This window comes from Halichoerus grypus, chromosome 15 (assembly GCF_964656455.1).
Source record: "Halichoerus grypus chromosome 15, mHalGry1.hap1.1, whole genome shotgun sequence".
NCBI lineage: Eukaryota > Metazoa > Chordata > Mammalia > Carnivora > Phocidae > Halichoerus > Halichoerus grypus.
In genome coordinates, this window is record NC_135726.1 from 58278293 (window position 1) to 58296102 (window position 17810).

At 59.6% G+C, this 17810-nt stretch overlaps 2 protein-coding genes and 1 long non-coding RNA gene across 10 annotated transcripts; 2 read left to right on the plus strand and 1 right to left on the minus strand.

Moving 5' to 3' along the window:
• Positions 1 to 934: 934 nt before the first annotated feature.
• On the plus strand, positions 935 to 17773 carry ZNF581 (zinc finger protein 581). Of its 5 annotated transcripts, none has more exons than XR_004918727.2 (3): positions 935 to 1074; positions 1683 to 2472; positions 5446 to 6386. XR_004918727.2 is itself a non-coding variant. In XM_036096862.2 (2 exons), exons 1-2 carry the CDS (start codon positions 2393 to 2395, stop codon positions 16526 to 16528), a joined length of 663 nt encoding a protein of 220 aa, XP_035952755.1. In that variant the 5' UTR covers positions 2348 to 2392; the 3' UTR covers positions 16529 to 17773. The 5 variants fall into 5 exon arrangements, 3 of the variants coding, with proteins under 3 accessions (XP_035952755.1, XP_035952756.1, XP_035952758.1); XR_004918725.2 differs by lacking the exon at positions 5446 to 6386 and adding an exon at positions 2945 to 3947; XM_036096862.2 differs by lacking the exons at positions 935 to 1074; positions 5446 to 6386 and adding an exon at positions 15946 to 17773 and having other exon boundaries at positions 2348 to 2472.
• Positions 7191 to 14909, plus strand: ZNF580 (zinc finger protein 580). 4 transcript variants are annotated; one of them, XM_078062674.1, is made up of 2 exons: positions 7191 to 7210; positions 13993 to 14909. In XM_078062674.1, the coding sequence occupies exon 2, from the start codon at positions 14005 to 14007 to the stop codon at positions 14521 to 14523; it is 519 nt and encodes a 172-aa protein (XP_077918800.1). In that variant the 5' UTR covers positions 7191 to 7210; positions 13993 to 14004; the 3' UTR covers positions 14524 to 14909. The 4 variants fall into 4 exon arrangements, with proteins under 4 accessions (XP_077918800.1, XP_035952770.1, XP_035952768.1 ...); XM_036096877.2 differs by lacking the exon at positions 7191 to 7210 and adding an exon at positions 12772 to 12963; XM_036096875.2 differs by lacking the exon at positions 7191 to 7210 and adding an exon at positions 13096 to 13221.
• On the minus strand, positions 10017 to 12787 carry LOC118538711 (uncharacterized). The gene is made up of 2 exons (XR_013444147.1): positions 12656 to 12787; positions 10017 to 11755 (listed from the first exon to the last, which is right to left on the minus strand). It is a non-coding gene; the product is annotated as an uncharacterized LOC118538711 (long non-coding RNA).
• Positions 17774 to 17810: the final 37 nt, after the last annotated feature.

The window sequence follows — 17810 nt, forward strand, 5'->3', positions numbered from 1 at the left end:
AGAGGATGGGTGGACTGGGGTTGAGGGAATAGAGGAGTGATAGCTAGAGAGTACAAGATTTATTTTTGAAGTGATTAAAATGTTCTAAAATTGTGCTGATGGCTGCACATATCTGCAAATATACTAAAAACCACTGAATCATCAGTTAAATGGGTAAATTATATGGTATGTGAGTTATATCTCAATGAAGCTGCTAAAAAAAAAAAAGAATTAGCTGAACATGATCTTTTAGGATCAAACTGTAGATGACATTTAAACATAAGCCTGTAAGGTAGGTCTATGGATGTTCACTATGCAATTCTTCCATCTTTTCTCTATGGTTGTAAATTTCCATAATATAACATGGAGTTGAGGGAGCCTCTAGATAATATTTATTTATTGTTTTTTATTTATTTAAGTAATCTCTACACCCAATGTGGGGCTTGAACTCATGACCTCGAGATCAAGAGTTGCATGGTCTTCCCACTGAGCCAGGCAGGTGTCCCTTGAGCCTGTGGATGATTTTTAAAATCTGATTTTTAGGGGCACCTGGGTGGCTCAGTCAGTTAAGCATCTGCCTTTGGCTCAGGTCATGATCCCAGGGTCCTGGGATCGAGCCCCGCATCGGGCTCCTTGCTCAGTGGGGGGCTTGCTTCTCCCTCTCCGTCTGCCCCGCTTGTGCTCTCTCTCAGATAAATAAATAAAATCTAAAGAATAAATAAATAAATAAATAAATAGACAGACAGACAGACAGACAACAATGAAACACGAGGCAGGAACCTCCTCTGGACACCGTGATCTTTCTGGGATCCCGGTTCCTCGGGGGCGGGGCCGAGCGGAAAGCGGACCCTTCCTCTCCGGGCCTCGCGTTTCCGGCCGGAGCCTTTTCCAGGAGGGCCTGCGCGGCGCACCGTCTTTCCAGGGTCTCTCCCTGGAGGTCGCGGTTCTTCCTTGCCCGGGCTTTCCGTACGAGCGCTCTCCCGGTGGGCGCCACTTCCGCCCAGCCGGACCAGAGAGGCCGCCCCAGCTCGGCTCGGAGCGGCGCGAGAGGCCGAAGGCCGGGATTGCGTTACTCCGAGAAAGAGCCGACACCGTGTGAGCGGCGGGGGTGGGGGTGGGGGTGGAAACCATAGAGAGGGTGGCGGCGGCTAGAGCAGCCAGGCTGGGAGGGAAACGAGAGGACGCGTGTGTGTACAAGGGCGGCAGGGAAGACCATAGAGAGGCCGGCGGAGGCTGGAAGGGCCGTGGTGGGCGGGGCGGAAGACAGGGGGTGTAGGGAAGGGGCTCGGCCTCCGAAGGCGCCGTAAAGCTGCGACCCGACCGACTCTCGGCTGCAGGGATGTTGGTGCTTTATCGGTGCCCGCGTGCCCTTGAGCAGTGAACTCCCTCTCTGAGCCTCAGTCTTCTTCCCTGCAAAACGGGAATGGTTGTGTGTTACCTCGCGGGGTGACTGAATAAAAGCAGGTGTGAAGGCGCCGAGCGGAATAACGCCTTTGCACGGACCCCGGACGGCGCGCGGGCTGCTGCTGGTGGTATTCTCCGGGGTGAATTCCTCTCTGCAGCGCTGAGATTCTCCAGGGCATTGCAGTCTGCCCATGGAGCACGAACAGCGAGAACTTAGGGTTCCCTGTGCATCGCTCTTGCCATCTCGATGTGCACCACCGCTTGCTCGGACCTCATTCTTTCTCATGCTTGCATTTCAGCACCAGGCCCCTCCCTCGTCCCTCGGCTTCCACCGGCCGCCAACACAGGCCTTTCTGAAGCTTTCCTCCAGAAAGCATCCTCTGACTCCTGCCGACCTCCAGGTTCTCCCCAGGCTTCTCGCTTGCTGACCTCAGGCCACTAGTTTCAGAGGAATCCCAAAGCCCTCACATGGTAGAGTCCCTGCCTAGCTCAAAACCCTCCCAAGACGGTGCAGCTTATAGTCCAAGTGCCTGGGGCTAGGACCTGTTGATGTCTCCAGCCAGTGACCCTGCCTGCGTGCTTTATGCGTTGTCACTCTGAAGGACAAGTAGTTCTCCAGGCTTGTTCAGTCCTGGCTGAGTAATAGTGCGTGGAATGGATACACCACATAGGATTCATCCACTTCTCAAACACCGGTGGACATCGGGTTTCTCTCCACGTTTTCGCTCTTACGAATAATGCTGCTCTGAACGTTCATGCCTAAGGTTTTGTATCAACGTGCGTTTTCAGTTTTGTTGAGTATCTACCTGCAAATGGAATTGCTGGGTCACATGGTAAATTTTCATCTTTAACGTTTTGAGGAGACACACCATTTTTTTATTCCCACCAGCAATGTCTGAGGGTTCCAGTTTTCCCTGCATCCTCGTCAAGCTCTGGTGTGTCTTTGGGTTCACCCAACGGCCTTTTCCTTCAGGTCCTGCAGCACCTCCCACTTGGACTTGAACTACGCATGACCTCTGGAAGCACCCACCTCATCCATCCAGCTTCTTTTTCTTGCCCTTTGTACCACAGCTGCTTCCTAGATTCTTGGTAAGTGCGTTAAGTTGGGGGATGTAGATGGGACAGTGTCTGAACATATTCACTATCAGAGACTCAGGTGCTAGGATGAAGACTGTGTGTATGTGCCTGATTTGCTGTTTGCACAGACTGAATGCTTATGGCTCCCCCCTCCCCACATTCATATGTTGGAACCTAATCCCCAATGTGTTGGTATTAGGAGACGGGGCCTTTGGGAATTGATTAGGTCATGAGGGTGGAGGCTTCATGAATGGGTTTAGTGCTCTTATAAAAGAGACTCCAGAGACTTCCTCGCCCCTTCCATGTGAGGAGAGTGCTGTCTGTGAATTTGGACACTGAATCTGCCGGCATCTTGACCATAGCCTTCCCAGCCTCCCAAACTGTGAGAGGTACATTTCTCCCACCCCGGATCTGGTGTTCTCTGACGGCAGTCCAGTGGACTGGGAATGTTGTGTAACGTGAGCACGTTGTGCGGCTTTTCCAGACCTTGGTTTCTTCAGCCTGCCAAGCCTCCTCCATGGCCATCGAGAGAGATCCCTCCACTTAAAAATGGGCCAGATGTTTCAGAACAGAAGCTATTAAAGTGGCCGGTGAACACAGGCAGATGTGCTCAGCATCACTGGGCATCAGGAAGGTATGAAATGAGATACACTTCCCACCCGCCAGGCTGAGAGTAAAGACTTTCAGGATCAAGTGTTGGGGAGGGTGTGAAGCGGCTGGAACCTACGTACACTGCTGACGGTATGCAAATTGCTGCAGCCACTTAGAAGACCATTAATACACACTAAGGCTAAGCGGACACGTACCCCAGGTCCCAGCACTTCCATTCCCAGATGCACACTCATAAGAAGTGTGTCGTTATATCCACCAAATGACATGTGTGAGAATACTCCTAGTAGCCTTGTTCATAATAGACCAAAACTCAAAACAAATGTCCGTCAGCAGTTAGAAAGAAAAGAGAAGGAAATTGTGGGATAGCCATACAACGGAACCTACACAGCAATGGGAAAAAACAAACAAACAAATGAACTGTTGAAAACAACAGCATGGCTGACATACGTTGAGTGAAAGAAGTCAGGCGTGAAAAAGTACTTTAAAAAAATATAACTATATTTTTATGAGGTTTAAAAGCAAGCCAGAGTAGTCTTTGGAGTTGAAATCAGAAAACGTGGTTACCCTTCCTCGGGGTTAATGACCGACTAGAAGCATTCGGGGGAGCTCTCTGGGGTGCTGTTATATTGCTCTGTATATATGTAAAAATTCACTGGTCTGTTACTTTGTGTAATTTACATCTTATATAAAAAAAACCCGGAACAATGGTGGCCTCTATACGACAAATGGGGAAACTGAGTCACCAAGGGAGAATGGTGTCACACAATGCTTCTCAGATTCACCTGGAGAGACTTTGGGGTCTGAGCGTTCGGAGACTATATTGGAACCCTGTCATTTCTAAGCTGCTTCATTAAAATCTGAAGTTTGCTACAAAATCCTGATGGAATGCTTAATCCTTCCAGAGAATTAGCATGGAGTCTGGCTTCAGCCTTCCGGTTTTTCCTTGGCAGCACGCTCAGCCAGCGTGTAGGTGGCCAGCCAGACCGACCACTCTGCTGGAGGATCCACCCGTCTGCCTCACACTCGGGACTCCTTCCCCGAGGCAGCTCTCTTTTCAGCCTTTCTAGTTTCGCCCCTTAACTTTCAGGGGCCACAGAACAGTTTCCCTAAAATGAACATAATGGGCTGAGAAACTGTCGAGTCCCAGCTCTGGTTGCCGTCCTGGCTCTGGTGTCCACCTGTGTGGCCGACATTTCACTGAGCCTCTCTGGGCTTCACTTGTCTCCGAAAAACGGTAGGGCTGAGTTTGAGACACTAAAGGACCTTCTCCTTTGAAATCCCTGTCTCCCCTACGTAAGATTCTTTAGTGATGCTTTGGGTCTCCTGATGGTCATCTCCGCCCCCCCCCCCCCAGGTGCTTAGGTGGGGTGACAGTTCAATATTTTGGTCTTTGTCGCCCCCACGAGGCCCAGAGGAGAGCTCTTTGCTGCAGCAGGTGTCCGATAAAAATAAGATTTGTCACCTCTGAAGGGAAGGAAGGCACAGACTACTTCGGTCTGGTTTGTTCACTCTTTCATCCCCGGAAGATGCCACGAAGGAGATGCTTAACAAGTATTTGTTGAAGGAGTGAAGGAATGAGATTCGGCTCAGTGGAACAAAAGGCTCTTGGAACCATTCCTTTGATGGCGTGTGTTTACGCCCGGAAGCCTTTCACGCGAACGCCCCCCCCTTCCTTTCCGGTCGGAGTGGCTGGCCCCGTTAGGGCTCCCAGGAGATCCAGACCCGCACGGACAGTAGGCCGTGTCCGGAGTGGGGATCCGGAAGCGTCAGGACCCTGCTCCGAGAGGGAGGGCTCTGCAGAGAGTCTGGGGCGAGGCTCCGGTGGGCATCCAGGGGGATGGGAGGGAGCGAGGGTCGGACGACCGTCGGGGACACGGACGGGGCAGACACCGGCGCGGCCGTGGGGACGGAGGGCGGGGGTGGGACGCCGGTCGTCAGAAGGGAGGCACCTCTGAGAGGTGCAGATGCTCGTTTGGAGCGCGGGGAGTCCCAGGAGGGAGGGAGGAGTGCATCCTCCCCGCGGGGCGTTTGGAAGACAAGAGGGAGGCCAGCATCGTAAAGGAAAGTGCGGGGGTTGTGCGGATTCCAGGGAGTGTAAGAGGACCGCAGTGCACACCAGGAGGAATGGGTTGATAGATGCTAGAGGCCCGTGTGAACCCTGGGAGCATGGAGCAGCGGTAAAGTCAACAAGTCCAGCGTGTGGCACAGGGGCCATGGAAACCACCCCTGCCCCTTGTCCAGACTGGGGGGGGGGTGGTTAAGGAGTAGAGAGTGGAGGATGACATGGGTATGCTGAGATTGGGGGGTGCAGGGAGGGCCTTTGGTCACCACAGCTCTCCCTGCTTTCACTTAAGGCAGGTTTTTCTCCTTGAGCTGCTCGTCTGGATTCAAGGATGCCCATGGCTTTGTTTTCATCAGTGGAGGCTTCTCCTATCCCCAGCGAATACCCTTCCGCTGAGTTTGCCCCTCCTCCTCTCTTTGGGCCTTCAGGCTCATTTCCTGCCCTGGGTCAAGGCCAGACCTGCTCAGTGCCCAGAGGGACATACCATACACCTACAGACCCACGATGGGAGTGGAGAAGCCTGATGACAGCCTGCAAGACAAGGGAGCTTCGTCCCCCCCGGTTTACAGCTGTCCTAAGTGCCTGCAGGTCTTCCAGAATGCTTTCTGTCCCAAGGCACATGGCCTGTCCCACTTGGATGTCCAGCACGGCATCTTTGAGGCTCGTGCCAAGGCTTCAGGCAATCCAGCCAACCCCGCGGGCTTCCTGTAGGTGTTGCTCAGCACATCCTGGCGCATTAGGGCAAACTGAGTCTCTTACTGATATGGACACAAAGCTGATGCGTTTAGCGAACAGTGTGCTGGGAACGTTTCCCCAGCTCTCCAGTGTGGAGCTTGGCTCTGGCATGTGGACAGGCGGCATCCGTTTCTGGGCTGTTGTATCCCAGCCTGAATGATCTCCAACCTCGAGGTGCACTGCAGGCCTACGGGTGGCGGGGAAATCGGGAGGAAGTAATGAAAAAGATGCCCTCACCTCCTAAGGGGATTAATGATCTTTTCCCCTTGAGCCTCCCCCAAGAGGCAGGGACCTTGGGTTTAAACTCTGCACGGGGTGGGATTTATGACTGGGGAGTTCACTCTCTGGCTTCAGTCCTCCCTGTGTAACCCAGGAACGAATTCTCTCCTCCCTGTCAGCACCAGATGGCAATGATTTGCCAAACCTGCTAAGGCATCTAGCTTCCTGCCTTGTTCTTGTTTCTTCCTCTGCATTTTAAAACTGGGAAAGTCGTGGGACGCATCCCAAACCAGGCCAAGTCGGTCACCTGTTCTGTCCTCACTTGGGCCCCCGTGCTCCAGTGGTCACTTACTTACTGGCTGTGGTGGGGTGCTCTGCACATGTCCTACTGTGGCTGTAGGAGGCAGCTCAGGTTGATGCAGAGGGAGAGGGGCCGACTCCCACCGGGCCGTGCATGCGCCTGCAGAGCTGTGTGAGCACGCTCTCCCTCAGCCGGCGTGGGTCTCACATTTGGGATTCTGGCCCTGAGTGTGCGGTCCCTGCAGAAAGACCTCCGCGCGTTCCAGCAGCCCCAGCCAGCGCTGGCTGACCTCCCTGGGGTGGGCTGCTGCTGCCGACCTCTCGGCAGCCGGCCCAGCAGATCCCGCTGGATTCCTCAGGGAGGGGCCTCCTGGCCGGCTGTGGAGTTGGAGGCCAAGGGTTCAGCTGTGCTCTGGATCTGGGGATCAGTTCCCTCCAGGACTGCAGCCCACGGAGGGACTGGCGGCGCGGTTCCTGGCCCTGGGCCCCTGACCGCCTGTCTCTGGCCTCGGATTCACCACCGGCACTCTGTCTTCCTGCCCTGTGATGTATTACGTGTCAAGGCCGGGGTTTCCTCTGCTGTCGCAGGGCGGGAATCGTCCGGCCCTCTGGCTTTGCTGTGTGGCCACAGAGGAATGGCCAGCCCCTTCTGATTTTGGTTGCGGTCTGTCCCCTGCGACGCCGGAACCGTTGTTTGGGGGTGTTCGTTTCCCGTCGGGGCGGGTTTCCGGGGCGGCGTCCGGCCACAGTGGCGTCAGGGCCGAGCGCGGGGCTGCGCGGGGCGGCCCGTGGAGGTGACCGCACGGCGCTGGGCGCCCCGAGGTAGGCCTGCCCCGGCCCTTCCTGCCTAGGTCCCCGTCCAGGTCCCGGCCCCTCGGCTGCCCCGCCTGCCCCGGCGCACCCCTGGCGGCCGCGGACCCTTCCCGGCGGCCGGGGTGCACATGCGCAGGGAGGAGGCCCACGGGCCGGACCCCAGCCGCCCCCCCGACCCTAGCCTGTCCGCAAGAGGATCCCAGCTTTCCCCCGCTCCGGGGGCTTCGCTGGCCCGCAGTGATCCGGGAGCTCCCAGTGATCCGGGCCCGCGAGAGGAGCCCAGCACCCCCCTCCCCGGGGGGCTTTACTGTCCCCCAGTGAGCCGGGCCTGCAAGAGGAGCCCAGGCCCCCCCCCCCCGGGGCTTCGCTGGCCCCCAGTGATCCGGGAGCTCCCAGTGATCCGGGCCTGCAAGAGGAGCCCAGCAACCCCCCCCGGGGGGCCTCGCTGGCCCCCAATGATTCAGGCCCGCAAGAGGAGCCCAGTCCCCCCCTCCCCGGGGCTTCGCTGGCCCCAAGTGATCCAGGAGCTCCCAGTGATCCGGGCCCGCAAGAGGAGCCCAGCCCCCCCCCCCCCCCCGGGGCTTCGCTGGCCCCCAGTGATCCGGGAGCCCCCAGTGATCCGGGAGCTCCCAGTGATCCGGCAGCTCCCAGTGATCTGGGCCCGCAAGAGGAGCCCAGCAACCCCCCCCGGGGGGCTTCGCTGGCCCCCAATGATCCAGGCCCGCAAGAGGAGCCCAGCCCCCCCCTTCCCGGGGCTTCGCTGGCCCCAAGTGATCCAGGAGCTCCCAGTGATCCGGGCCTGCAAGAGGAGCCCAGCACCCCCCCCCGGGGGGGGCTTCCCTGGCCCCCAATGATCTGGGCCTGCAAGAGGAGCCTGGCCCCCCCCATCCCCGGGGCTTCGCTGGCCCCCACTGATCCGGGAGCTCCCAGTGATCTGGGCCCACAAGAGGAGCCCAGCACCCCCCCATCTCAACCCCCCGCTGGCCCCCAGTGATCCCGGCCCACGAGAGCGGCGCGCACCCGGGAGCCACGGCATCACCCACTCAGAGTGTGTGGAGCCTGCAAGCGCTGCAGTGAGGCCGCGCTTCGTTGGTGCACTGGCCCGGCTGGGTGGCCCCCGCCGGCCAGCTCTGTCCTGGAGTCCGAAGGATGCCCAGCGCCTGACCCAGCACGTGCAGGCTGAAGGGAACTTGCTGGATGGCGGAGAGGCCACGGAGACTCCATAGAATCTCCTGTTTTGGGTACAGATGGCAGAGGCCCTGCTCTTACTTGCTGTGTGACCGGAGCCTCCGTCTCCCTGGTCCGGAAGAGGGAATGGCTTGGGGTACCCAGCCAACTCTGGTCCGGGGTGAGAGGTGGGAGCTCTTGTTGGATCCCTGGCTGCCGCAGCTGCTTTCCATAGCCCGGGATGGACGGCTGTGCCATTCTGTAACTCCGTTCCCACCTGTAGGTGGATGGAAGGGTACCTGAGGACCGCAGCTGAGCCACGAGTGTGCGGTGCCGCCCACAGGCAGCACGTACTGCTTCCTTCCTTACTTTCCCCAACTCACGGGGCTTCTACGACAGGCTCTAACCAATGTGAGTTTTGATTCTTAAGTTGTTGGGGTGGAGGTGAAACCCAAACTTTGTGGGAACGTTTCCTTTGTGGGTGTGAGTTGTTGGCGAGAGCTTTCTTAGGCACACCTCCCTCTGCTTGGGAGCTTGGAGCCCTCAGGAACTCACTGATGCATCCACTTACCGAAGAGGGTAGGATGGCTGAGCCAAGGCTTGGAGGAGTGAGTGGGAGCGGGAGGTGTGGCATTGTTAGGATCCCGCCCAATGGAGCAGTGCGGGCTTGGGCCACACGAGGGACTTGGGGTGTGGGACTGAGTGGCCCCAACGGCAGGGGGCTTGGAGACTGAGAACCCCTGCGAGGGAGGTTTGGGGAGACCTGGGATGGGGTGCAGAGAGGAGGGCAGGAAGCCTGGCGAGTGGATTACTAAGACCCAGGTTGACCCAGACGCACAGGCTTGGCAATCACTTCGTTCCCCAAAGGGGAGAAGGGCTTGTTGCATGGGAATGCAAGGTCGTGTGGAGTGAACGGTGGGCGTTGAGAGGAGAGTGGTCCAGAACAGTTCCTGACGGAGGCAGGCTCGGGCTGCAGGCTGTGGAGGGAAGCGAGGGTGCTGGAGCGGGGGGACCCTGGCTTTGATACTGTCCCTGCAGCTCGGGCTGCAGGCTGGGGAGCGGATGCAAGCCTCTCGCCCTCCCTGAGGCTCAGGGGAGTGCCTGCCTCACTGGCTTACTGAGAGGCTGTGTGAACTGAAGGCTGGGGACATGAGTAATCGGTCACAGATGAAGCTGGAGAGATTGCTGAGGGCCACGGGGTGGGAATACCAGACGGCCAGCGTGAGCAGAGGCACAGTGATCCAAAATCTCACATGTGGCCGACTGGTTAGGGTGGCTGGGACAGACGATGAGAGGCCTGGCGTGCCAGGCTGAGCCGGGGGAGGATCCTTCAGGAGCTGGTGAGTGGGGCATACAGGAGGCGCATAGCCAGCCTGAAAACACAGGAGCCTTTGCACCTAGAGCCATGTAAGTTCAAGGTCTCGTCAGGGGCTGCAAGGTGCTGTGTGAGGTGAGGGGTGCGGTCTGGCTCTGGGGAGCTGAGGAAGGGGGGCGGGGGAGAATGAGGACATCCAAGGTTCTGGACTCGAGTGAATGCGGGGGCTTCATCATGATCATGTCCCAGGAGAGAAGCAGGGGTTTTTATGGGGGGGGGGGGTAGAGAATGCTTCACTTTTGGATTGGGTGATTGAAAACATTCATTCATTCATTCATTCATTCACTCATTTATTCAACCAAAATTGAATGGAGCCCCTACCCCCCGCCAAGATCTTGGCTAGGTTCTGAGATACAATGTCAACCAAGACAGAACTCTCTGCCTTTGTGGAGTGGGAAAGGCAGACAGGAGAAGAGTAAATTGATAAATAAGCCAGGCCACCACGGACTGCCCTATGGGATGTTGAAAGAGAGAGAACAGAATGAGGAGGCAGAGCAGGGTGTCACCTGCTTGACCTCAAACACAGTCAGCAAAGCTTCAGTGATGAAATACTGTCCGAGCGGAGACCTGAGTGGTCAGAAAGGGTCCATCCTGCTGAGGGGCTAAAGGCAATACTCCAGAGAGAGGGAAGAGCAAACAGAGGCCCTGGAGGATGGGAGAAGTTGGGGGGCAGCACTGTGCTCGATGGGTTTCTGGGCTTTATTCTAAGTGCAGTGCGGAGGGTTTTAAGTCCGGACATGACATGATTCCGTGGGTTTAAAAAAAAATACATCGCTGCAATATCGCCATAAAGAGAAAGTACTGGAGGAGGCAGAGGGTGGGGGTGGGAGGCTGTCCCTGGAAGCAGGGGGCAGACCGTGGTTTGCACAGCGGTTGCCCGGGGCAGGTTGGGGGGAAGTGTGAGGTGGTCACCAGCTCCGGCTGAAGCTGGTGCTGTCCTGAGGAGGTGTGACCCCAGGCCAATCACATGATCTCTCCCAGCTTCAGTTACCTCATCCATAAAAGGGATCGTCATGACCCCTACCTCGAAGGTCTGCTCTGAGGATGCAATACGCTTAGCAATGCAGCTCTCATGGATGCAGGTAGTTATACGGTTCTGAAACACAAGAAAGGGATCTAGGAAGACTCATTGGGTAGTTGTGTGGACTAGAATCTGTGTTGCCCTGGGGGACACTTGGAATGTCTGCTGTCACAAGGGGGCGGTGGGGATGAGAGGGCATCTACAGGCATCTGGACGATACCCTACAATGTAGAGGACAGCCATCCCCCACACCAAAGAATGATCCAGCTCCAAAATATCAGTAGTGCCGGAGCTGAGAAACCCTGGTGTAGACAGACGGTGTAGTTGCCCTGTAAAGGAGGCATGTCCTCTGTTCACCAGTCCCCCTTCTCCCTACTGCCTGGTGAGGACAGTGCTGTCTCATAGCAACAGAATGTGAGCCACACTAAAAAAAAAAAAGGGTGAACGAGGTGACATCAATTTTAGTAAGATGCCTTACTTAACCCAGTATATCCAAAGCATTACCATTTCAAAATGTAATCAATATAAAAGTCATTCATGAAAAAGTCGTTACTCTTTTCTTGTAAAACTAAGTCTTCAGAATCCGTGGGGCGTCTTGCATTTACAGCATATCTCAGTTCAGACCAGACACATGTCAAGAACCGAGGGGCCACACGTGGCTGTTCTGGGCAGCACAATTCTAGAGGATCTTTAATTTTAGCCCAATTCCACAGATGTTAGGGAGGTTTCTGGAAGGTTTTCGGAAGAATGCTTTCTCAGCTCCAGCTTATTGCCACATCTAGAAATTGTTTTCCAGCTGTGTCTGGGATTTTGAATTTGTGTATTGTCTGGCTTCTTAAATATTGCCCAGTGAAACACTGAAATGTAGCATATGGTCCCAACCAGATACAACTCTGAGTCCTTTCTGGCCTGCGGGCCTCCAGGTTGAGGGTGGTGGGAGCTGTCCCAAACCACAGGCAGCCACTAGCCACGTGTGGCCATTTAGATTTACCTTAAGAGAAACAGCATTTAAAATTCAGGTCCTCAGGCCGCAGTAGCCACACTGGGCTGGTCACCGCAGACAGTTCTTTCTGGTAGCTCAGTGGGATGCAGCTCTGGCCGCCCCCCGCCTCCGCCGGGGCCTGGGGCTGCGCGCCACAGTAACGCCCTTTCTCTCCCTGCGCTCTGCGCTCCCGCCGCCCCCACCCGCGAGCTGCTGCCGCCCCCTCTCCGGCCGGTCCGGGCGGCGCGCTCCCCGCCACGCCATTCCCTGCTCTTTGACTGTTCCGGGCGTGGCTGCGAGATGCGCAGCGGGCGCCCAAGTGCGGCTCCCCGTGTAGCTGCCGCGCCGCTGCGCGTCGCACCTGCAGCCCGGCCTTCGAGCGCCCCAGCCACCCGGCGCGGCCTGTGGGTGGACCCACTTGCACCGAGCACTGCCTTGGTTTCCCCCTGCGCACCGCGCTCTGTGCCGGGCACCATCGAGGCGCGGCCGCCGCGCCTCCTCTGGCCGCAACTTCCCATCAGCCCGACGCGAAGAGCCACCCTTCCCACCTCCACATCCAGCAACGTCTGGCCTTCTGTGGGCCTCGGTCTCCCCGTGCGCCCAGTGGGGAACGCCACAGCGCCCCATCTCTGGGACGGGGGACGCCTGGCCTTCTGTGGGCCTTGGTTTCCCCGAGTGCCCGGCCGACAACCATCCCCGCTCCCGCCCTCTGCACTGCCGAGCAGGGGGAGCAGGCGGAGCAGGCGGGACGGTCCAGCCTCAACTGCACAAACCTGGGCGCGCCCCTTCCGTGAGGAGCGTCCGGCAAACACGGACCGCCTAGCCCGTTTATTAATGGATGTGTGTCGCGGCGCCCAGACAGCTCCTGTCGGGAGCGGAGGGGAGCGGGAGCGGGGGCAGGGCTCTCACCGTGCAGCCGGCGCCCGCGCCCTCCGCCCGCACCGCCGGGGCTCAAGGGAAGCGGACCGTGGGAGCGGCCCGCTCCGGGACAGCGGAACCTTCGTTGCGGCGTGAGCGTTTCCGGACGGTGCCCTTTTCCAGCGACGCCGCCGCCCCTCGCGCCCCCGCGCCCGCGCCCCCCGCGCCCGCGTCCCCGGCGCCGCCGGCCCGGAGCTCCCGGAAGTCTCGGTCCCGCCGCCGCCGGCACTCGCGAGGGGAAGCCCGGGCCGCCCGGGACCTCGGCCCGCTCCTCCGGTCCCGAGAGGCCGCCGCATCGGGTACGGGGGCCGGGACGGAGGGAGGAGCCTGGCTCCGGGACGGCGCGAGACCGGGCCGGGCTGGGGGAGGGGCGGGCGCCGCGGGGGTGGGGTGGGGTGGGGGTGGGGCCCGGCGCGGTGGGAGCCGGGCGGGGGACGGGCCGGAGGGGGAGAGGGGCCCTGAGGGTGCAGCGAGAAGGGGGACGGGGGGACCCCGGGCGCTGGGGTTGCAGAAGGAGGCGGCACACGGGAGCTGGCTGGAGGGATGGAGAAACAGAGGTGCCAGATGCACAGAGGGGAGGGAGGGGGCTCCGGGGCCCGGAGCGGCTGACGGGGAGCGGGACGAGGCCCCTGAGGGGCACAGACAGAAGGAAGAAGGATGTCGGTGACTTGAGTCTAGGGGCGGGGGAGACGGGGCACCCCTGGGGGGCATTTAGCTGGTAGCAGGGCCCGGTGTGCGCTGCGCAGAAGCAGCAGCTGAGGCGTCCCAGGGATGTGTGCGTGAAATCCAGACAATGGGTCCGCTAGGCGAGGGGGAGGGTGAGACGTGGAGATGTTAAGTGCAGGGTCGGAATAGGGGAGCCCGGAGTGAAAACTGGCGTTCCGAGGGCGTACCCAGAAGGGAATCCGAGCGAGGCCACGATGTGTGCAGAGATGGGGCGGCCTCCCAGGGAACGAGGCTGCTGTGCTGGCCCCGGGGGGAGAGGGTGCCACCCGCGCTGGGCCTGGGAAGCCGAGGAAGCGAGCGACCCGTTAGGAACAAGCTGTACAGGGAGGAACCAGACTTGCCGACTGGCAGGCTGTGGGGGAGTTGGGGGATAGGAAAGGCGCAGGATGGGGACCTCCGGCCTGGCCTGGGGCTGAGAGGGAGCCGCGGGAGGAAAGGCAGGCAGGGGGTGTCCTGGGAGCGGCGCCGCCTGGCCTCGAGGCGGTTTCTCTTTTGCAGGAGAGGTGGGTCAGTGGTACAGAGAGCCCAACGAGCAGTGGTAATGGGGACACTCTCCCCCAGGAAGTCGCGATTTTAATTTCTCCCCCCTCCACTGCTCGCAGCTGACACCCCAGATGCTGCTGCTGCCGCCTCGGCCACCCCACCCTCGGTCCTCCTCTCCAGAGGCCATGGACCCACCGCCCCCCAAGGCTCCCCCTTTCCCCAAGACGGAAGGCCCTTCCTCCACTCCATCCTCGGCGGCAGGGCCCCGGCCCCCGCGGCTGGGCCGCCACCTGCTCATCGACGCCAACGGGGTGCCCTACACATACACGGTGCAGCTGGAGGAGGAGCCCCGGGGCCCGCCCCAGCGCGAGGCAGCGCCGGGAGAACCCGGGCCGCGCAAGGGCTACAGCTGCCCGGAGTGCGCTCGCGTCTTTGCCAGCCCTCTGCGGCTGCAGAGCCACCGCGTGTCGCACTCGGACCTCAAGCCCTTCACGTGCGGCGCCTGCGGCAAGGCCTTCAAGCGCTCCAGCCACCTGTCGCGACACCGCGCCACGCACCGCGCGCGCGCAGGCCCGCCGCACACCTGCCCGCTGTGCCCACGCCGCTTCCAGGACGCCGCGGAGCTGGCGCAGCACGTGCGCCTGCACTGAGTTCCAGACCCTCGGGGCCTCGCGAGCCACACAGCGTCCCTCCCACGCGCGCTCCCAGCCTGACCCGGGGCCTCCGTTTCTCCACCCGCCCAAAGGGAGAAACGCCAGCCCTTCCTCACCTTCCTTCTAGCTGTGTGATGTAGACCAAGCCGTTGCCCCTCCCTGGGCCTGGGAGCCAGTCTCGGAGCTGGGTTCGGCCCGGCTGTGCTGCGCGAGCCTTTGCAGGTGACAACGTCTCCGAGCCTTGGTCTTCTGCTCCGAAGTGGTGAACGGTTGTGTGCGCGGAAGATTTGACAAAAGAGCACGGCGCGGTCTGGCTCGTTTCTGTATCTCCCCCTTTCCACCCACAGCCCTCACCCCTTACTCAATAAACATTCCGCACTCCACTTCAGGGCTTTGATTTGCGTGTGTGTGTGTTGGGGTGCGCAGCGGGCTGGGAGGGGGCAGCCAGGACCGTGAGCACCTGGGAACCTTCCTCTCGGCGTGTGTTTCTGGCCGGATCCGTTTCCCGAAGGCCCGGGCGCCCCGCCCCCACCTTCCTCCCCGGACCCTCTTCTCCGCGCCCCGGTCCGCTCTCCTGTTACCGGTGCCACCAGCTCCCGGGGGACACCCAGAGGCGCTCGTCCCGCCACCACCTGCGAGCACGGGGGTAGCCCGGGGCCGTTCCGGAGTCGCCCGGACCCGAGAGGCTGCTGCACCGGGTACGGGGGCCGGGAGGCGGGAGGGAGCGGGGAGCGGGCCGCGAGAGGGGCGGGGCCGGGAGCGGGTACCTGTGCGCCGGGCGGGGAGGGGCCGCTGTGGGGGCTCGGGAGGGCACCGCCCAGAACTCGCGGGGCCGACGCCCTAGAGCGCTAGGACCCAGAAAGAACTTGGGGAGGGTGAGCTGGATGGGCGTGGACGAGAGGGAACCTGGAGGTAGCCGGGCTAGGAGGGGGGCGCAGGGCTGTTCAGGGAGGTTGTTGGATGGAGGGTCAGGACCTGCGGGTCTTAACGTGGCAGCCCGTTGGAGAAGGCTCGGGCAAACATGGAAGGGGTAGACCAGGCTTCTGGGTGGAGTAATAGGATGGGGCGACACCCAGACCCGGGTCAGGGGCGTGGAGAGCCGAGAGAGAGACCTGCAGGTCTAGGGGGTGGGGCCTGGAGAGGCCCTGCGGGTGGCCAGAGTAGAGGGGCGCCCAGGCACCTGAGGAGGGTGCGAAGGAGGAGGATAGAGCGGGGTCCCGGGTGCGCCTGTGCTTACAGTGGGTGATGGAACGGGGGGCAGGGGAAGGACCCTAGAAGCTTTACAGAAGGCCACAGAGTCCGGGGACGGAGGCTGGGGGATGCACAGGTCGTGGGCAGCGTACACGGAGGGTAAGGAACAGAGCTCGTGCAGCCAGCTTCCCTCCTTTACCTAACCTCACCCTCTCTCCCGTCCACCAGGCCTCAGCCACCCCTCCGGATGCTGGTGCTGCCCTCCGCAGAGGCCATGGAGGCCCCGCCCTCTCGGACAGGCAGGTCTCCCGAACCCGGACCTTCCTCCTCCACAGGACCTCCCCAGACTTCCTCGTCTCCGAGGCCCAACCACTACCTGCTTATTGACACCCAGGGCATCCCATACACCGTGCTGGTGGACCAGGAGTCTCAGAGAGAGCCTGGGGCAGACGGGGCATCAGCTCAGAAAAAGTGCTACAGCTGCCCTGTGTGCTCCCGGGTCTTCGAGTACATGTCCTACCTGCAGCGACACAGCATCACCCACTCGGAGGTGAAGCCCTTCGAGTGTGACACCTGTGGGAAGGCATTCAAGCGGGCCAGCCACCTGGCTCGGCACCACTCCATCCACCGGGCTGGCGGTGGGCGACCCCATGGCTGTCCGCTCTGCCCTCGCCGCTTCCGTGAGGCCGGTGAGCTGGCCCAGCACAGCCGGGTCCACTCGGGAGAGCGCCCATTTCAGTGCCCCCACTGCCCACGCCGATTTATGGAGCAGAACACGCTGCAAAAGCATACTCGGTGGAAGCATCCATGAGCCAGGCTGCGGGGTACCCCAGGTGCCATGGGGTTCTGGGGGGAGCCTGGACTCCTGTCGCCCTCGGACACCAGGCCAGTGCCGAAGGCTGGGTTGCAGCCCTGGACGCAGACACACCTCCTGCAAAGGCCAAGCCCTGCCTGAAGGGGGAGCTCATGAGTAGCCTTCGTGTCTTGGAGATAAGCCGGAGACAAGACGTTCACATTCACAGAGTGGAGCCCTCCAGCTTTCGGCTGAGCCCTGACTGGAGGTGTGGGGGAGAGTGCTATGGGTGGAAATTCTCCAGCCTGAAAAATGGGGTTGGGAGCCATCAAGAATCTGCACCAGCTTCCCGAGGCCTCCATGTTGATGCTGGGGGACGGGGCCCCTGACCTGCCTCCCAGCCCCCAGCCAGGGCCTGAGACTGGACACCCAATAAACACCTTTCCCATTTTGAGCACTTGAGATTTGTTTTTGGGGACAGCGGCTTGGCCAGCCTGCTGCCCAACAGGGAGATTCAGCAAGTGCCTGGCCCACCTCTTTTTGGGCAGAAGAACAAATCAGCCATTTCTTCTCCCCAGAGAGGGAAAGAGCTTCCCACTGTCTGACCTCAAATAACAGGAACAGCGCCCTGATCTTGAGCTTAGACTATGGCCAGGTGTTGCGCTGAACACCTTGCATGGGTCATACCTGTGCAAAATGCTTGGCTTGCCTGGCATGGGATGGGAAGGTTGGCCTTCCGCACTGGGGTGCACTGGGGTCAATCCTAGCGTGGCTCCTCACAAGGTGCATCATCTAGGCAGAGTGTTTTTAAACCCACCCCCTCCCCTCCCCCTTTTAAAGATAGGATCTATTGTACGATACATTTTATTAGGCAACCCAGTATACGTTACACAAAATATATGTGAAACAAAACTTTAACAATACTGAATCTCTGCCATGTGCAGTCCACTTTTTCTTCCTCCTGCCAATTCTGTTCTATTATATTGAATTCCCATGAACCTGTAGTTTGCAAAACACCAATCTAGGGCAGGTACCTCCCCCTGGACGTTTTTGACCCAGCCTGCAGTTTGTCTGTAATGTGAAGCAGGTAGGAGAGGAGGGTGGCCACAGCTTTCTAAGTGGTGCAGACATTTAAATTCTCCTTCTGCAAGGTTAAAGCCCTACTCTCGTAGGGCTGGCAAAAATCCCAGTAGCAACTGGTGACTGGGGGGAGAGGCAGGGAGCTGAGCCGGAAGCTGAATAAACATCTGCCTTCTTAATGAATTTTCCTTGCGCGTTTGTTTTGTGCCAGGCACTGTGC

Excerpts from the sequence above, each read along its gene's own strand:
- ZNF581 (XM_036096862.2), top strand. The coding sequence starts at position 2,393 with ATGACCTCTGGAAGCACCCACCTCATCCATCCAGCTTCTTTTTCTTGC. Across the intron at positions 2,473-15,945 it reads AGCTGCTTCCTAGATTCTTG|GCCTCAGCCACCCCTCCGGA; the intron begins GTAAGTGCGTTA and ends CCCGTCCACCAG.
- ZNF580 (XM_078062674.1), top strand. The coding sequence starts at position 14,005 with ATGCTGCTGCTGCCGCCTCGGCCACCCCACCCTCGGTCCTCCTCTCCA.